Source organism: Triturus cristatus, chromosome 8 (genome assembly GCF_964204655.1).
Source record: "Triturus cristatus chromosome 8, aTriCri1.1, whole genome shotgun sequence".
Classification (NCBI taxonomy): Eukaryota; Metazoa; Chordata; class Amphibia; order Caudata; family Salamandridae; genus Triturus; species Triturus cristatus.
The window spans coordinates 857,399,682-857,415,367 of NC_140591.1; the positions used below are offsets into that span (position 1 = coordinate 857,399,682).

A 15,686-nucleotide genomic window follows, 5' to 3' on the forward strand; every position below is an offset into this window, starting at 1 on the left:
TATGCAGTTGCTACATTCCAATGGTTTAGGTTCCAATGAAGAAATGGAAGCCAATTCTAATACTAATAGGCGTTGATACATCATAGGGGGCCCACAAATAGTTGCACTACTAATCGTATTGCTTACAGGGATATATTCAGTTACATATAGGTTAGTAGAACTCAAGCCTACTGTTGCTCCTACTTCACCACATCCTGCCGATAGGAACCTACAGTTGTGGGGGAGTAAGAAACTGCACAGAAATCTATTGAGGGGAGATTTTTCTTCTAACGCCTACTTTAGATTGCTTTATGAATACATTGACACTATGGATGCAGGGGTTTGTTATGTTTGTACCCAGTTTCCTGAGTCTGTTGCAGATGATATCACCTACAACCACATAACTTTGACATATGTAATTTCTTGTATTCTATTACTACGCCTATTCTATAGAGAGGGTAGTTCCCAATATTTTTTGAATCATGATTTAGTCCTTTCAGAAGTTCCTCTGTTCAGACATTTGAATAAGAATCCGCATTTTAAAGGTGCAGAGATTGTAAGCAAATATTTTGCGTCTCTTAAGTCACTAGACACGCCATATACACACCAACATATTTTGACTTGTTCAATGTCAGATGTGGAGAAGAAATTCTTGAATTTAGGGGAAGACAGAAGGAGAAATCTAGAGTCCAAATCTAAAACTGATAAATATCTTAAGAGACACCAAAGGTGGAGTAGTAAAGAAATTGGTGAAGGGAAATTTGCCCTCTTTGACCTTAGATTGGCAACATAAGGGAAAGCTCTGTATACTCATTGAACAGAGTTATATAGACCCATTATTCCTAGAGAAGAGCGAATGTGACCATGGTTTCAAGGCAAGTGGGAAGAATGACCTTTTTTTTGAGGAACAGGAGCCTGTGATTTCTGAAGTGTACTTTATTTGTGTACAGTATGCATATTTTAAATTGCCCCGTAGATGGCACGGTTAATGTTTTCTTTGTATAGTTTTTCCAAAGGTTTACCATGTGAAACAGTTTAATGATCCGGTATGGGAAACACAATCTAGAAGTAGACGAGGTATTAGTGCAGCGGAAGTAATAGGAGACATTTTTGGTGCCATAACCAGTCTGTAGGGTAATACTGAATGATCTAAAAATAAGAAAGCTGTCTACAATAGTGGATAAATCGGCTACTAGTAGAGCAAATTCTTTATTGCTTGTAAATACTGAGATGGTTGCAATAAGGTCCAGATAAACTCCATCCTCACTCCATCCTCGACCCCTCCCAATCTGGATTCCACAGCAACCACAGCACGGAGACCGCTCTACTCGCCACTACAGATGACATACGCACCCTCTTAGATCAAGGACACACCGCGGCCCTGATCCTACTCGACCTCTCTGCAGCCTTCGATACCGTCTCCCACCGCACACTCACCACCAGACTACGCGAAGCCGGCATCCAGGGAACTGCCAGACTGGCTCTGCTCCCTCCTCGCCGGCAGAACCCAAATAATCAGACTCCCACCCTTCATCTCTGAACCCACCGAAATTAACTGCGGAATACCCCACGCTTTTCAACATCTACATGGCCCCCCTCGCCGCCATCGTCAGACAGCACGGACTCAGCATAGTATCCTTCGCCGACGACACCCAGCTCATCCTCTCCCTCACCAAGGACTCCATCACCACCAGACTCAACTTCCTGGAAGGAATGAAAGACGTGGCATCCTGGATGAGCAGCAGCTGCCTGAAGCTCAACTCAGAGAAAACAGAGGTCCTCGGACCATCCCCTCTGCATGGGACAACTCTGGGTGGCCCACAGCCCTTGGCAACCCCCCCACTCCCACAGACCACGCCCAAAAGCTTGGCATCGTACTCGACTCCTCTCTCTCCATGACCCAGCAAGTCAACGCTGTCACCTCCAACTGCTTCAACAACCTCCGCATCCTCTGAAATTCCTTCAAATAGATCCCCACCGATTCAAGGAAGACCGTCACCCATGCACTCATAACCAGCAGACTGGACTAGGGAAACGCCCGCAACGCCGGGATCAACAAGTCTCTGCTCCGCAAACTCCAGACCATACAGAACACCGCAGCCAGACTCGTAATCAGCATCACTTGACACAAGCACATAACCCAGCACCTGCGTAGCCTCCACTGGCTCCCTGTCGAGAAATGAGTAACCTTCAAGATACTCACCCACGCCTACAAATGACTCTACAACACCGGACCCCAATATCTCAAAGTCAGAATCTTGTTCCACACACCCAAAAGGAACCTCTGATCCGCCAACACCCCGGGGATCCGCAGAGCAAGGACAGGTGGAAGAACCTTCTCCTACATCGCGGACAAGATTTAAAACGAGCTGCCGATCAACATCAGGTGCGCCCCCACCCTGCACATCTTCAGAAAGACCCTCAAGACCTGGCTCTTTGACTGAACAAAGCTGCTCCCCCCCTCAGCTGTGATTCCTGGTATTTTGATGAAGTCAGATGATCTTAGAGACCACAAATAGTGAAGGCCCATCGAGTTAAACATGATTGGGCGGACTAGACTTTATGATAAGACTGGCTATCATGGAAAGAGCCACTTAACAGGCACTGTCGCAGCAGAGATGGCTCCACACATTTGGTCTTATTTTTAAAGATGTAAAACTCAGTTTTTTCTTAAGAGTCATCAGATAGAGAGTTTGGCCAGAAACCTAGACCCCAACAAGAAAACATATTCCCACTGTGATATTCCCTTCTTATAGTAATACTTATTTTATTTTCCAGCACTCTCAAATGAGACTAGGGGTATTTTGTGAAAGCTAGTAGATAGTCAGCCTTTAAAACTTGGAAAACCAGTGTGTTTAATCTGGCAGGATACAGTTTGATAGAACATGGAAAGATAGCACTGATGAGAGGCCAGAGCTAACAAGGGTATAGCTACCAGTGGTGCAGCTGCACCGGGGCCCCCCAACAACAACCCCTCAAGCCTTGAAAGGACACCTAAATAAACTTGCTAAGTTCCAATTGTGAACGAGCATTGAAGAGGACATCACATTTTCGTTTTTTCATATCAAATTTGCTGTGCATTCAAAGACAGAGTTTAAATGTTAGTCTAGTCTTATGACAAATTGGTGCTTATTCTTTTCGCAATGGAGACTAGTGTTTACTTTTCTTTCTCTTACGACAAAGTGTGAGGATTTTGTAAAGTGAACTATGTGAAAACCTTGCTGGTGTGAAAATAAAGGCTGTATATAGGACGCTGTTTTCTTCTAAAGAAAACAAAATTTAAATACCTATTAATGAACTGTACAAATATTTCGAAACAAAACAGGAAAGCACAAATGAAGTGTTTTTTTCTCATTTTAAAGAGAGGTGGAACTAAAGATTTAAATAGGATCAAAACAAATCAAGACACTTTGCTTGATGATGCGCAAATGACAAATATTCGCCAAAACCCAATTTCCACACATTATTATTTGTGCACTATATAGTTTTATAAGTAAAATTAGATGTCTGTGCAAATTTAGTGGTCATTACAATGGAAAATGTGCTGTAAATGACTGGCTACCACACCATAATATTTGTAACAGTGTACTCCTAAATTCAACACCAGCTACACACTACACCCTTGCCATTCTCCTGCTGAATAAGTGTGGCTTATTTGAGACACTTGTTCTGTGTGTGATTCTTGGATTTTTCAGAATCCCTATGAGTTTAGTGATGTAACTTTGATTGCAGCACACCAATCTCAAAATGTCTCCAGCACCACTGCTTACCAGGGCCACAGGAGCTGTTACAGCTCTGGGAGCTTCCTGTTAGATCCATCCAATTCGCTTGGCTGCAGGAGTCAGACTCCAAGCAGCAGAATCTACTGAAGTACCAGCAGGACACTGCAAAGGCCTCATTGCATGCGTACTGAATGGCTGAGCAGACCGCATGCTCACTTTTGTAAATGGAGTGTGTATCATTCAGCCATGGCTGCCTGACGCCATCAGAGGTCAAACAAAAAGGTATTCCCATGCTGCCCAGGTGGCTTCTGAAGACAAGACAGTCACAGTAACGACTGCAATCAGACTTCTGGGTGGCAGACAGACAATGTCAGTTAGTAAAAGAACATTGCTTACTAAGGACAGAGAACTGGAACTGGGAAAATTAATGAGTGGAGGGTTGTTTGTTGATTTTTTGCTAAGAGAATGCGCAGGTAACTTTAAACAACTTCTTGGGGTTGCTAAAGCACAATTGTTCCTTATTGAAACCAGAGGTAGAAATAGTTATACTCAGTTCCTTGGAAAGCTGCAAGAATCTGGCACAACCAGGTGTTGCTTTCCAAAGTGATATACTGAGAGAGGTAGAACTTGAGTAACAGTTACACACACTACTGCAGTAGAGGTGGGCAAGACAACAAATTAAAACCGAGTATTGAATGAAGTGTCTGTCTTGACTCTGAGAGCCAGTCTTGGCTCCAAGAACCCAAACATGAGCTGGGCCATAGGAACATTTGGCATGGAGATCGTGCACCAAATATTATGTAAAATGTATGATGTGTCATTAAAACTTTAAAAATTGTATTTTGTTTTTTTTTTTAACAAGAGTTTCATCTTAGTACATTAGATTATACCACTGCATTGAGAGGTGTTAATTAAAAGTGATAGTTTTTAAACATGAACTTAGAAACATTCATGCTACCACCTCCCACTCCAACGACAATACCATTAGAGAACTAGAGGCAAGTCAGTTGTCATGTGCACCCTATATGTGGACTATATTCTTATTTGACAAGTAGCAACATAATGGTTCATTAAGTCAAACACAAGAGAATCTTTTGAACAGCATACATCCCCACTTATTTCAAGGTTTTCTCATATGCAGTAATGAAAAAATAGGAAGCACGATAAAATAAAATAATTTCCTAGGATCACCAAGTTGGTTAAGCCGCCAAGGTGGGATTGATCCCATGTTTTCTGGTCTCACATTGTGCAATTTAGCCACTAGACTGGTATCGCTTTCTCGCTCTTGTTTGAAATCAAAGTTTAATGCTTTGTCTTTTATTCTTAGTGCATAAGGATCAAGCATGGGAAGCAGGCAGACGCCATGAGAAAACAGCTCTTTTTGGGTTCGAGGACTCAAGAGGACCTAAAACTAAATTAGAACCTAGCATCTGGCTCAAGCCTTCAGTGGCTCACCCGCATCTATACTTTACTCTGTCTATTCTGTGCCTGCAATAAGCTAGGATGCTGCTGCCAGTGTGATACCTGTTTTGTACATGAGGATATATTAGCTTCCAATTTTGATGACCATCTTGAACTAGTGATGCATGTGAGGGGAAGTCACACTGCTGTCAAATGCTGCACACTGTGTGTGCACACGCAGGACTGGACAGATGCTGCCGATGATGTACATGTTCTCTGCATGCGAGAGATGCTTGTATTGTTTCTGACCAGATCGGTATGTGTTCTCTGGGTGTGAGGGAAACGTGTACTACTGTCTGGTGCCGTTCCTGTTTTGTGTGCGGAAATCGTGCTATGCATGTGAGTAAAGCTTGCACTCATTCAATACACCCCAGGGCTGTTTCCTTCATTTGTACCAAATCTGAAATACTGCTTGTTTGTTATATTTAAGAGAGGCGTTAAATAGTGCTGCCCATTGCCACACTTGTTCTATGTCTTTGGTGAAAGCTTGCAGTGGCCCTGCAATACCACACTTATTTCATGTCTTTGAAGGAAGTTTGCACTGGTTAGCCTTGCAGGATCACACTTTTTCCATGTCTTTGAAGCAATTTGCACTGGTCTTACAGTGCCACCCTTGTGCCATTTTTTTTTAATAAAGCTTGCACAGACCCTGCAGTACCACATGCGTTCCATGTCTTTTAAAGAAGCTTGCACTAGCTGGCACTGCCGTACCACACTTGTTCCAAGTCTTTAAAGGAAACGTGCCCTAGTCTTGCAGTATCACACTTGTTCCGGGGAAATTGTGATGCTTTTGACCAGTGCTAAATGCCTTATATGTGTGAGGCAAGGACCCCCTGCACTCTTTGTCCATCTATTTCCATGTGTTTTAGTTCTGACCAAAAGACTTAGCTATCTCACCAGCCCCATGTTTTCTAAAAAAACAATACATAATCTTGCATAGAGGAAATGGGCTTTAGCTAAGCCCACTTCAGTTATTCATCAGTCAGAGTGTCATTCACATATTAGGCCAGCCCTTCAGAACAGCATACATAAATTGTTGCCAATGTTTGGTTTCTGCCTTGTAGATAAGCTTTGGTCTTTAGGGTGTCAAGTAGTCTAAGATACAGTATTTTGCTCACCTGCAAATGCAGACTAGTTCTAATTGAGTAATAAGAGTACCAGCAGCTCAGCTACATTGCTATTTGACCACAACTTTCTTATGCAGAGTGTCAAGCATCACTGCTGCAAACTTAAAAACTATTCCACCATCTTGAAATGGTATTCTGCATACTCTATCTTTCTTTACTACTCCAAGATGGTAGACAAGTTTGGAATGTTACTTTAAATTTTTTTCATTGAAGCACATGCCCTCCACTTTTAGATAGCATGTTTTGTCTTTTGTTTTACTCTATTTTAGCATATGCTTGCACTACAAAAAAACACCACATTGTGTTTTTAGAAAGCAATTGGAACTGTGTTTTTTAATGCCAATATTCCTGCAAACATCAACAGAGATCAGGCTGACATAGGCTGCAGTGCTGGTCCAAGTGTGGCTTATGAGAGAAATTCAGTGGGCATTCAAGATTCAGTGTAGCTTACTTCAAGAGTGTTTATTTACATTAGTGGACCAATGCGGAGATACTCAGCCTGTCTCCTATACCACCATCTGTCCAAACTCTGTGACTGCATTGTGAGGGATGCGCCTGTGTGAATGTAAGATTAGCATCGCCTGTTGTGATTGCAGAGTAATAGTATACAGGTTGAAAGTTGTGCTTATGTGAGTGCAATATGGGGGATGTGCCTACGGGAGGGCAGCAGTGTGAGTGTGGTCCCTGCATGTTATGACTTAGTGTGGACGCACTTGACAGGAGCCATACCTATCTTGTTTGGTAATGCTTTTTAGGGTAATTGCAAAAACGTAGTGCAGGAAGTGGAAATAAAATAGTTTGTGTATGAGAATGGTAGTGAGTTTTGATATGGCAGATGCAGACTCTGTCGAAGGAGGTTGGGAAGTGTCGGGGAGCAGCTGAAAGACTGAAATGTCACCCTAGCGAGGGGACCCAGTTACTTTGTTTGCACTATGTTATCTAGAGGAGGCCCAGACCAGGGCGGTTCAACATGGAAAGAGAAATGGGACAGGGAAGCAAGCCACTCTCAATCCCTGAGTGTTGGTTGTTAATCTTGACAACAAACCTAGAGGCAGAAAGTAACATAGAGCAGTCCACCAGGAACCTGCATCAGCTTTGGGATATTCAACAAAGGGGAGATGTTGGGAAGTGACCTGTCACCTCGGGTTAGTCTCGAGTCTACATTATGCAACTAAGACATCTTAGGGTTGCCTAAAGAGGACAGAAGCTGCCATTACTCTATATACAAGGTTGCACTTGACTATGGGATTATGCGTTCTCATATAAGGCTATGAATACACATATGAATCTATGAGCTACCACTGGTGGCACCCCTACATCGATTCCAAGGGCGTGCCTGCTCATAAGAGCAGCACCATTCCTACCCAGAGGGTACAGGGGAGAAGACCATCAACCTAAGAGTAGTCCAAGCTCGAGAATGTGAATGGACTACTGTTTGAAACTGGTCACCCAGGGAAGAGTGCCTTTACAAATCACCCTGGAGACACTCATATCGACAATCACCACACGTCCACCCTTTGTTGAACCAGCTAGCCACTCCATTGAGTACAAAGAGAGTCTGCGTGTCTTAATTTTCCAGAAAATGTCGAGGACCATGTACAACAGAAATGTGTTTGACTTGCTAAGTACAATAAGTACAACAAATACGAAATTTAGAACATGTAATTCGATTATTTTCCTATTTAACCTTTTCAATGGAGGCTCAATACAAAGGAGTTTGAGTTAGTGTGATCCAATTTATATTGGATATACATATTGTGTGGCTGGATAACTGAAAATATATTATTGAATCCTAAAACTTAAAACATATAAAATAAACACTTGACAAATGGATACATGTACATGAACAATGAGAGACTGCAGAGCATGCTTAGGAAATATTTGTGTAATGCATTTTTCCAGTCAGTTGCAACTTTAGATTTCAATTCTAAATGTCCACTTACCAACACAGTCCTTAGCTTTCTAAAAGGTCATTTCCCTTGCCTTCTAAAGACTATGATTAATGCCCTTTGGGTCTTAGGGTAAAATGTTGTGAAATATATATTTTTAGCTTAATCTGTACAATCTGTTAAAAACATAGCTTTCTAACTATTAACATTATTTTCTTTGGAGGTAGTTTCACAACTATGTTAACTGGGTCATTCTTAGAATATGTGATTTAGGAAGCATTTGTTTTTTAATGTGAATACTAAAAAACATTACGGGGGTGTCACTTCAGGCATTTTCAGTCAAGACAGTTAAATACGTTTAAAAGTAAAGTACTGAGCTGCAGTGTCATCTACATGCCAATTATTTCAACTTTTTCTTGTGCGATGTTAAGCGGTGGATTCTTCTTTTCATGACAAGAGGAAGGCCAAACAATTCTAAAGCTCCAACTGGGATCTGCATGTTTTTGAATACTTTAGCAGGATTTGTGGGCTGTAAAGTTTTAACCCCTTAGTAGTTCACATGTCGATTTTGTAATACTCTTTAAGTTTGAACTGTGGCGCATGGGCGCTTGTTTGTATTTTCAGGTGATATCAAAACTGTTTAAATAACTACAGTCTAAAACCCATCAGGGAATTTATTAAGTGTACAGCACTTGCCCCTACTTACATTTAATATAGAATCACAATCCACAGCCAAGGGCTATAACTGCTGTTAAAGCCTCTTATATAGAATTATATGCCTGAGCCGTCAGTAGTGGCCGACATGACTAGCGGGGGGCGCTGAAAGGGACGCAAGCGCAAGGTAGTGCAATGGAAAACAAATTTTTAAAACAAATTACAACACTTACCTTGTTGCCAGCCCAACTGCCGCATCTCTGCTCCTTGCTCCTGCTTTCCTTGTGGGACAGGAAGCCAGGCTCCCCTGACCAAGCACAACGCTGCAATGCAGCGTTGTGATTGGTAAGCACTCAGGCTCCCCTGACCAATCACAATGCTCCAATGCATTGTTGTGATTGGTTTTGAGCATCCTGGTTCGTCGCTCAACCCTGGGGGCCTGGGCTTGTCCACCACGCAGGCTGTAATGCAGCCTGCATGGAGAACGGGGAAAGAGAGCATGACTGGTTTGGGCGGCCCGAGAAAGTCGACCAAACAGTCAGTGCGCACTTAGGAGTGGGCAAACCACTCCTCTCGTGTCCTGCTCCGTGAGCAGAGCAGCCCTGCCTATCCGCCCACCCGCCCACATGGAAGCTAACATAAAATGACAGTAACTTAAGGCTATTTTCATTTTATATTTCCTTTCCTTTACACTGCTCAAAGCAGTGGGGAGACACTCCTCCACAATAGCGGAGGAGCCGCCACTGTGAGTCTTGAGTGCCTATGATCAGGGTGAGGGCCACTATAGCTCGAGTATGAGGACCTATAATGCGGTTAAAAATTCTACTCACTGGGGCCAGAAAGGTCTAAATTAATAAAAGGGGAGAAACTGAAAAAACAACGGTTGGAATGTTGAAGCAGAAGGCCTTTACCAGCCATAGCTGGCCCCGAGCCACTCCATTCTCTTCAGTGGAGCTCTCAATAGTCAATGGTTTAGCATGCATTAACAGTAAAAAAGAGCTGTTCATCAAGTGGTGTAATTACCTTATTTTTCTTCTTTGCCTTCTGAGCTTTATCGTCTGATTCTGTCATTTTTCTTTTGATCAAATTGGCTTTCTTCATATTGTTTTTCTTTTTTCCACTCTCAGCAGATACTGTGGTGTAAAAAATAATAAACAAGGCTATTTTTAAAATATGAGTTTTGCTCATACTAATTTCAGAGAGCTAATTCTATAGGAGATACATTTCCAACCACAAGCTAAATAAGTGCATAATTCTGCAAGTGTAGAGCTTGACCTATGTATGATTTAGCGACATTAGCTTTGTCAAGTATACTAGAGACAAACAATTCAATGTTAAAATGACTTTTAGCACAATCAAGCCAAATATAACTATTTCGGCAAAGCCATTAACAACAAAATATAATAAATATATATATAGAGATAAAAGAAAAACGCAGCTCATTATTACATTATTGAGGAAGTGTCACAATGACATTAAAACCCACCATACAAACACACAAAATATTTAAAATAACAGAGTTCGAAATTTGATGAAACCAGTTCCAGTGCATCGCTATCCTAAAATCAATATACAAAACATGATCATTTTATGACAATTCTTCTTTTCACCTACATCAGCCGCAAAGTTTGCTACTGCACAGGCATACCGTATGGAAGGGTTCGATCTCAATAGCCTTAGAGACGTGCAGTGGCTAGATGTGCTTAGCTGACAGCAAATGGGTGCCAGACGTCAGCCAGGCATCCAAAAAACATGTGGTATAGACTTGGTTTGATCAAGACAGAAAGGGCATTTTCCAGAGGCAGATCCCAACCATTTTGCATTGCATGATTTCAGAGGGAGCGTCCCTACTCTGAATTGATGGCATCACTTTCTGTCTAAAGACACCGTAATCAAGCCCCAGTACTTCTCTAGGCCATGCACCGATTTAAACCTCAACACTCCCACGTCAGTGAAGTGACTGCAACATTTTGCTCCTAACTCTGTACCTTGAGTGCTCAACACTGTTTTTTAGCGCCACCTTGGAGGAGGTTTGGAGTAGAGTAGGGTGGAGCCAAATGTCCCCATACTATATAAGCCAACAATTATATGGTTGAAGACAGCCAGGGGATTTTGTGAAATCTATCTAACTTAATTATGTCTTGTAAGGCAGCAGAATAATTGGCCAGATTTGGAGAAGTCCATAATCTTCACCAGAATAGCAAAGGTCGTAGGGGTACTTGAAGAGCACCTTTTTAACTCCCCTGTTAAAAAATAGAGGGTGCAATGGTGTACCAGATGGAAGGGAGGTCAGTGATCCTAAAAAACTGTTCTTCAATCGCTCCAACACAGAGGCAACATCAAAGCCCCACAGCTCAGCACCTTATAGTGCTGAGCCAAGGGCCTTGGCCTCATACACCTGTAAAGCTGGCACTATCGGCTTGGTGAAAGATGGTCGATGTTCTTTCAGGGTGTCACCAACAGTTATGTGCTTCAAGCAAGCCCTATTGATATGTCAACACCATGACTTACTGGCCAAAAGTTTGATCCCCAAGTAATCAAATAAATCAACCCTCTCTAGGGCCTTATCCTCTAGCATCAGCTGTCCCTAAACTTTTTTATGGTTGCTAAACACCATAAATTTCATTTTGACAGTGTTGATTTTTAAGCCACGAACATGACAAAATGCAGCAAATTTGTTAAGAAGTATTTGCAGACCACTCAGAGTTTTTTATATTAAAAGAGTGTCAAATGCAAATAACAATATAGGAATCTTGGTGTTAGCTATAACGGGGACATCCGCTAAGCAGTCAGAAAGATAGTCAACCAAACCATTTAGATACAAAGTAAAAAGAGTGGGGGCCAATGCACACTATTGTTGAACGCCTTTCAGCACTGGGATCTTATCGGCCAATTGGCCCCGAGACCCCCATCAGACCTGGGTGAAGTTAATCTCATGTAGCCCAATCACTAGATACAGAATATCGTGAGGCATACCCATCACCTTCAAGTCCTGCCACAGCCTCAAGTGCAGAACTAGGGGAAAGGCAGATTTTAGATCAACAAAGGCAACAAATAAGTTGCCCCTGCCGATCAAGACAGTTTTCCAAATAATTAGGACAAACCAAAAGACCTGGTCTATCGTATAAGTTTTGTCTCCAAATTCCACTTGAAGCGGCCTTATATTACCGCAGTCTGATATCCACGTTTGCGTTTCTGACTGAACCAAAGGAGAAAAAACGTTTTGGACATCATCAATAATGCAAATGAGCCTATATATTGGCTGGTATAGACTTATCACCCTTTTTATATACGTGCATAAATTCTGGAGGCTACAATACCACAGGGTGCCTTTGGTAGCAGGGACTTCCTCCCCATGGTACAGGGTGGCAAAATGGGTAAGCCATCAAAGGGTGGAACATGGTTTTGCATTTCTTGCCCCCAGTAATTCGCACCACTGGCAACTAGTTTCCAGAAGCGTTAACAGCCTTTGGATGAACACGCTTCCGCTAGCTCCTGCCATCAATAACTGTCCCACTCCTTTTTTTTAAAACATTTTTATTGCCATTTTCATATTTCACACATTGTACATCATACACAGTTTTCGAATAGTTAAGTCAGACTGTACGTCCAGTGGTGGTACATAACATCTGTATATACTGGTGATACATCAAGTGGGAGCATAAACATCTTACAGATATATCGTGATGTGTATACCCTGTTGTCTCAGGTTCCGGATATGGCGCAGTAACTGGGGGTCCCACTCCTTCTTTGCATTCAACATACTATGTTCATATTTCTTTCTGATGGCTGCGATCATGGTTGGGTTTTTAAATGTGATCGCCCTCGCCACAGTGCGCCTATGATGCCACCACTCCCTGTTAAACCACCCATTGGGGGGCTTCTTCTTAGCGGTAGGGGAAATTTAAAACTAAGCTGCAATCCTCTTGGAAAACCCTTTATGCAAAGTCTAAGTGGCCACCCTCCTTTTCCATACTTTTTGCAATGATACTCAGAGTTGCCTGGACATCTTTGTTGTTGTTGGACAATATTTCTGGCTTCACAATAACCTGACGCCATTTAAGGCGACATTTATCAGATGTGTGTACAACATTGTCAATGCTAGATGGCATTACAGGGTCAATTGTATACTTATCAAACAAAGCAAGCAACGTGAGACACTGAGGGTTATAGTCGCTCTCCACTATTTTCTGTACTACCATGTCATCCACTCTGGACCAGAATCTTAGGTCAACGAGGATATAATCAGTTCGGCTTTTGGACAAATGGTTAAAATTATATGCCGCCTTGATATCAGATTTAGTACATCCATTAGAAGCCCCAACCCTCAATTCAATGGAAAGCGCTTTCAACTGAAGAGCGGCTTGTGTCCATCTTTTGACTGGGTGAAACTCCAGCTGGGGATAGCCCAAGATTCATCCTCCTCTCCAGTGATTTCAATATCATCCACGTCTAGGGGTTCAAACGTAGTATTAAAGTACCCAGCAAGGATCAGATATGAACTTGAACTAAACTTAGCCAGATGTGCCTCTAGAGACTGAATGGTCTCCAAAGCACATCCACCCTGAACCCCACGTGCATATATGCTGAAGATCATCACACTGTGATCCCTCTCCTTACTTACTTAAATGCCTAGTATGTCAGGAAAATCAATTGTTAATTGGCGAATCTTCCAGTTTAGGGAGGACTTCACACATATTGTTAGATCATCCATAGGTCTTCCAAACATACTCTGCTTAACTGGGAATTGCAAAGACAAGTACCCCACTTTTTGTAGCGGTACTATTGACCATGTTTCTTGGAAGAGGCATATGTCATGTTTGTCGACGAATTCACCCCATGGTGATTGCATTATCTTGGCTTTAAGGCCAGCTACATTCCAAGAAACCACCTAAATCAAAGGTTAATGATTGTTTTTAGAGGTGCACTCGGGTGGGGACAAAGTGCCTATGGAATCAGTGAGTGTGGTATTTAAGACTTAATCAACTGGAAGATAATTACCAGTACACAAAAATCCATGTAAGCCATCATGGTCAATTTGGGAGTGGGCAGATAAGTCACAAGTAATCATGCTGACCCGGTTAGTATGGATGGCATCAGGGTGTGAAGAGTCAGCAATCTGAATATCCAAACTAAGTATGGTTGAGTAGGGGCCCAAATCGGTATCAAAACTGCTCTTAGACCCAGAGGCCTGAAAGCCTTCGAACCGGTCACCCACAGGGGAAAGATTCAGCTCTCCTTGAGGTAGCCCTTTATTATTAATACTCGCTGGGAGACTTGGGACAGGGATGATGTTTGGGGGAGTACTAGATTGTCGTATGAAGCCCTTACTAATGGAACCATAGCCAAGCCATGCTTCCCCATCAGCTGTCAATCATTGTCCTCCAAGCCAGATAGTACCTGGTACCTATTCCCATGTAGCGGCTGAGCCGTGTGTTGGTAGCGGCATGGTGGTTGTATTTGATTGAGTCTACTAGATTTTGGGGCTAAATGTTTGTAAAAGTACCCCAAAGGTACAACGTTTATATGCCTTGGCTGAACCTTGATCTGTGTTTGTTTGGCAAAAGACTCGACTGGCTACCAAGGGCGTGATGAAAATTTATGATGATTAAATTCCTTTGTGGTTGACTAGGAAGCGGCCCTATTCCCCCAACTCGCCGAAGATTGCAACCACTGCCCTCTTTGCTATACATCCAATGTATCACCTTATATTTTAATTGAAGAGTAGACTCAATAGCACTAGATAGACAGGGGACATTGACTAAAATGGCCACATATGGGCAAGAAGCCAGGAGGTAAGTTAATCACAGGAAGGGCTACTTCACAAGTGCAACTGCTAACCACATCAGGAGATGTATTGGCCTTCCTCACTGTCTTACGACTGGGACAAACATTGCTTTCCAGCACTAGGGGGCAGCAAAAGGAGCAGGATCACTCATTACTTTATTTGGTTATCTAATACCAGTTTCTCTGGGGCTGATCTCACTTGCCACTCCAACTAGGAATGCATGGACAAGGGTTCCAGTACTTGCTCTCGGCCCTTCCTTAGGTCCGTCTGGTAGACAACCCTCCCCACCCAGTCTAATTTTGCTCAAGGTCTCCTTCATAACACTAAGGCGATCATACAATGGATGAAGTTTACAATCAAGTAGCTCAGACAGCGGCCTTCTGATGTGTTCCCAAGTGATTGTGTCAGAGCTCAAGCGGCTAAAGTCCCAGGGCTGCTGATTCCCACATGCATTACGAGATTTGGAAATACCTGCCTTTGATTTAAATGACATCTCTCTGAATTTAGCCACAGGAACAAGTTCAGGGAAAGGTGTGTCCACACTAACTCTGGTCTGAGCTTGCTCTCCATTCACCCTGGTCTTTCTGCCCTCATTGCCAGGATGAAAGACTGAATATGATATTCATCTCCACAGTTAGCACTAGGGCAAGTCGCTAAAGTAGGCAATGGGGAGAGGGGTAGAGGAGAGGATGTAGCTTGAGGGGTCACATCTTCAGCAGTATGCGAAAGTCTTCTTTCAGCCAGTTGAATCTCCTTGGAGATAACATCAACCGCCTCAACCACAAAGCTGTCTATGGTGGTGCGGGCTGCTGGGAGAACTTTTCCCTTGCCCATATCCCAAGAATCTAATGTAAATCATGCCCTTTAGTGGAAAACCAACAGTAAGAGAAACATAGAACCTTTGTGCTGGGTAATTTCACAAGGGCAGAACAGCAGCAATTTAAGCAACAGGAGCCAAGAGGGGTGGCCCAGCCCAGCCTCTTCCAGTCGATGACCGGTAAAGACAGGCCTGTGCGTGTCCCAAACCGTGGGAGTCAGGAGGCGCTTTAATATCGCTGCAGGCCCC

At 42.8% G+C, this 15,686-nt stretch overlaps 1 protein-coding gene across 2 annotated transcripts in view; it reads right to left on the reverse strand.

The window, feature by feature from the left end:
- CMSS1 (cms1 ribosomal small subunit homolog) overlaps positions 1 to 15,686 on the reverse strand; it is a 1,297,886-nt gene that overhangs the window by 147,229 nt on the left and 1,134,971 nt on the right. For both annotated transcript variants that reach the window (XM_085622368.1, XM_085622369.1), the window contains exon 3: positions 9,856 to 9,965. In XM_085622368.1, the coding sequence (XP_085478494.1) occupies positions 9,856 to 9,965 (110 nt within the window). The remainder of the gene's footprint in view (positions 1 to 9,855; positions 9,966 to 15,686) is intronic.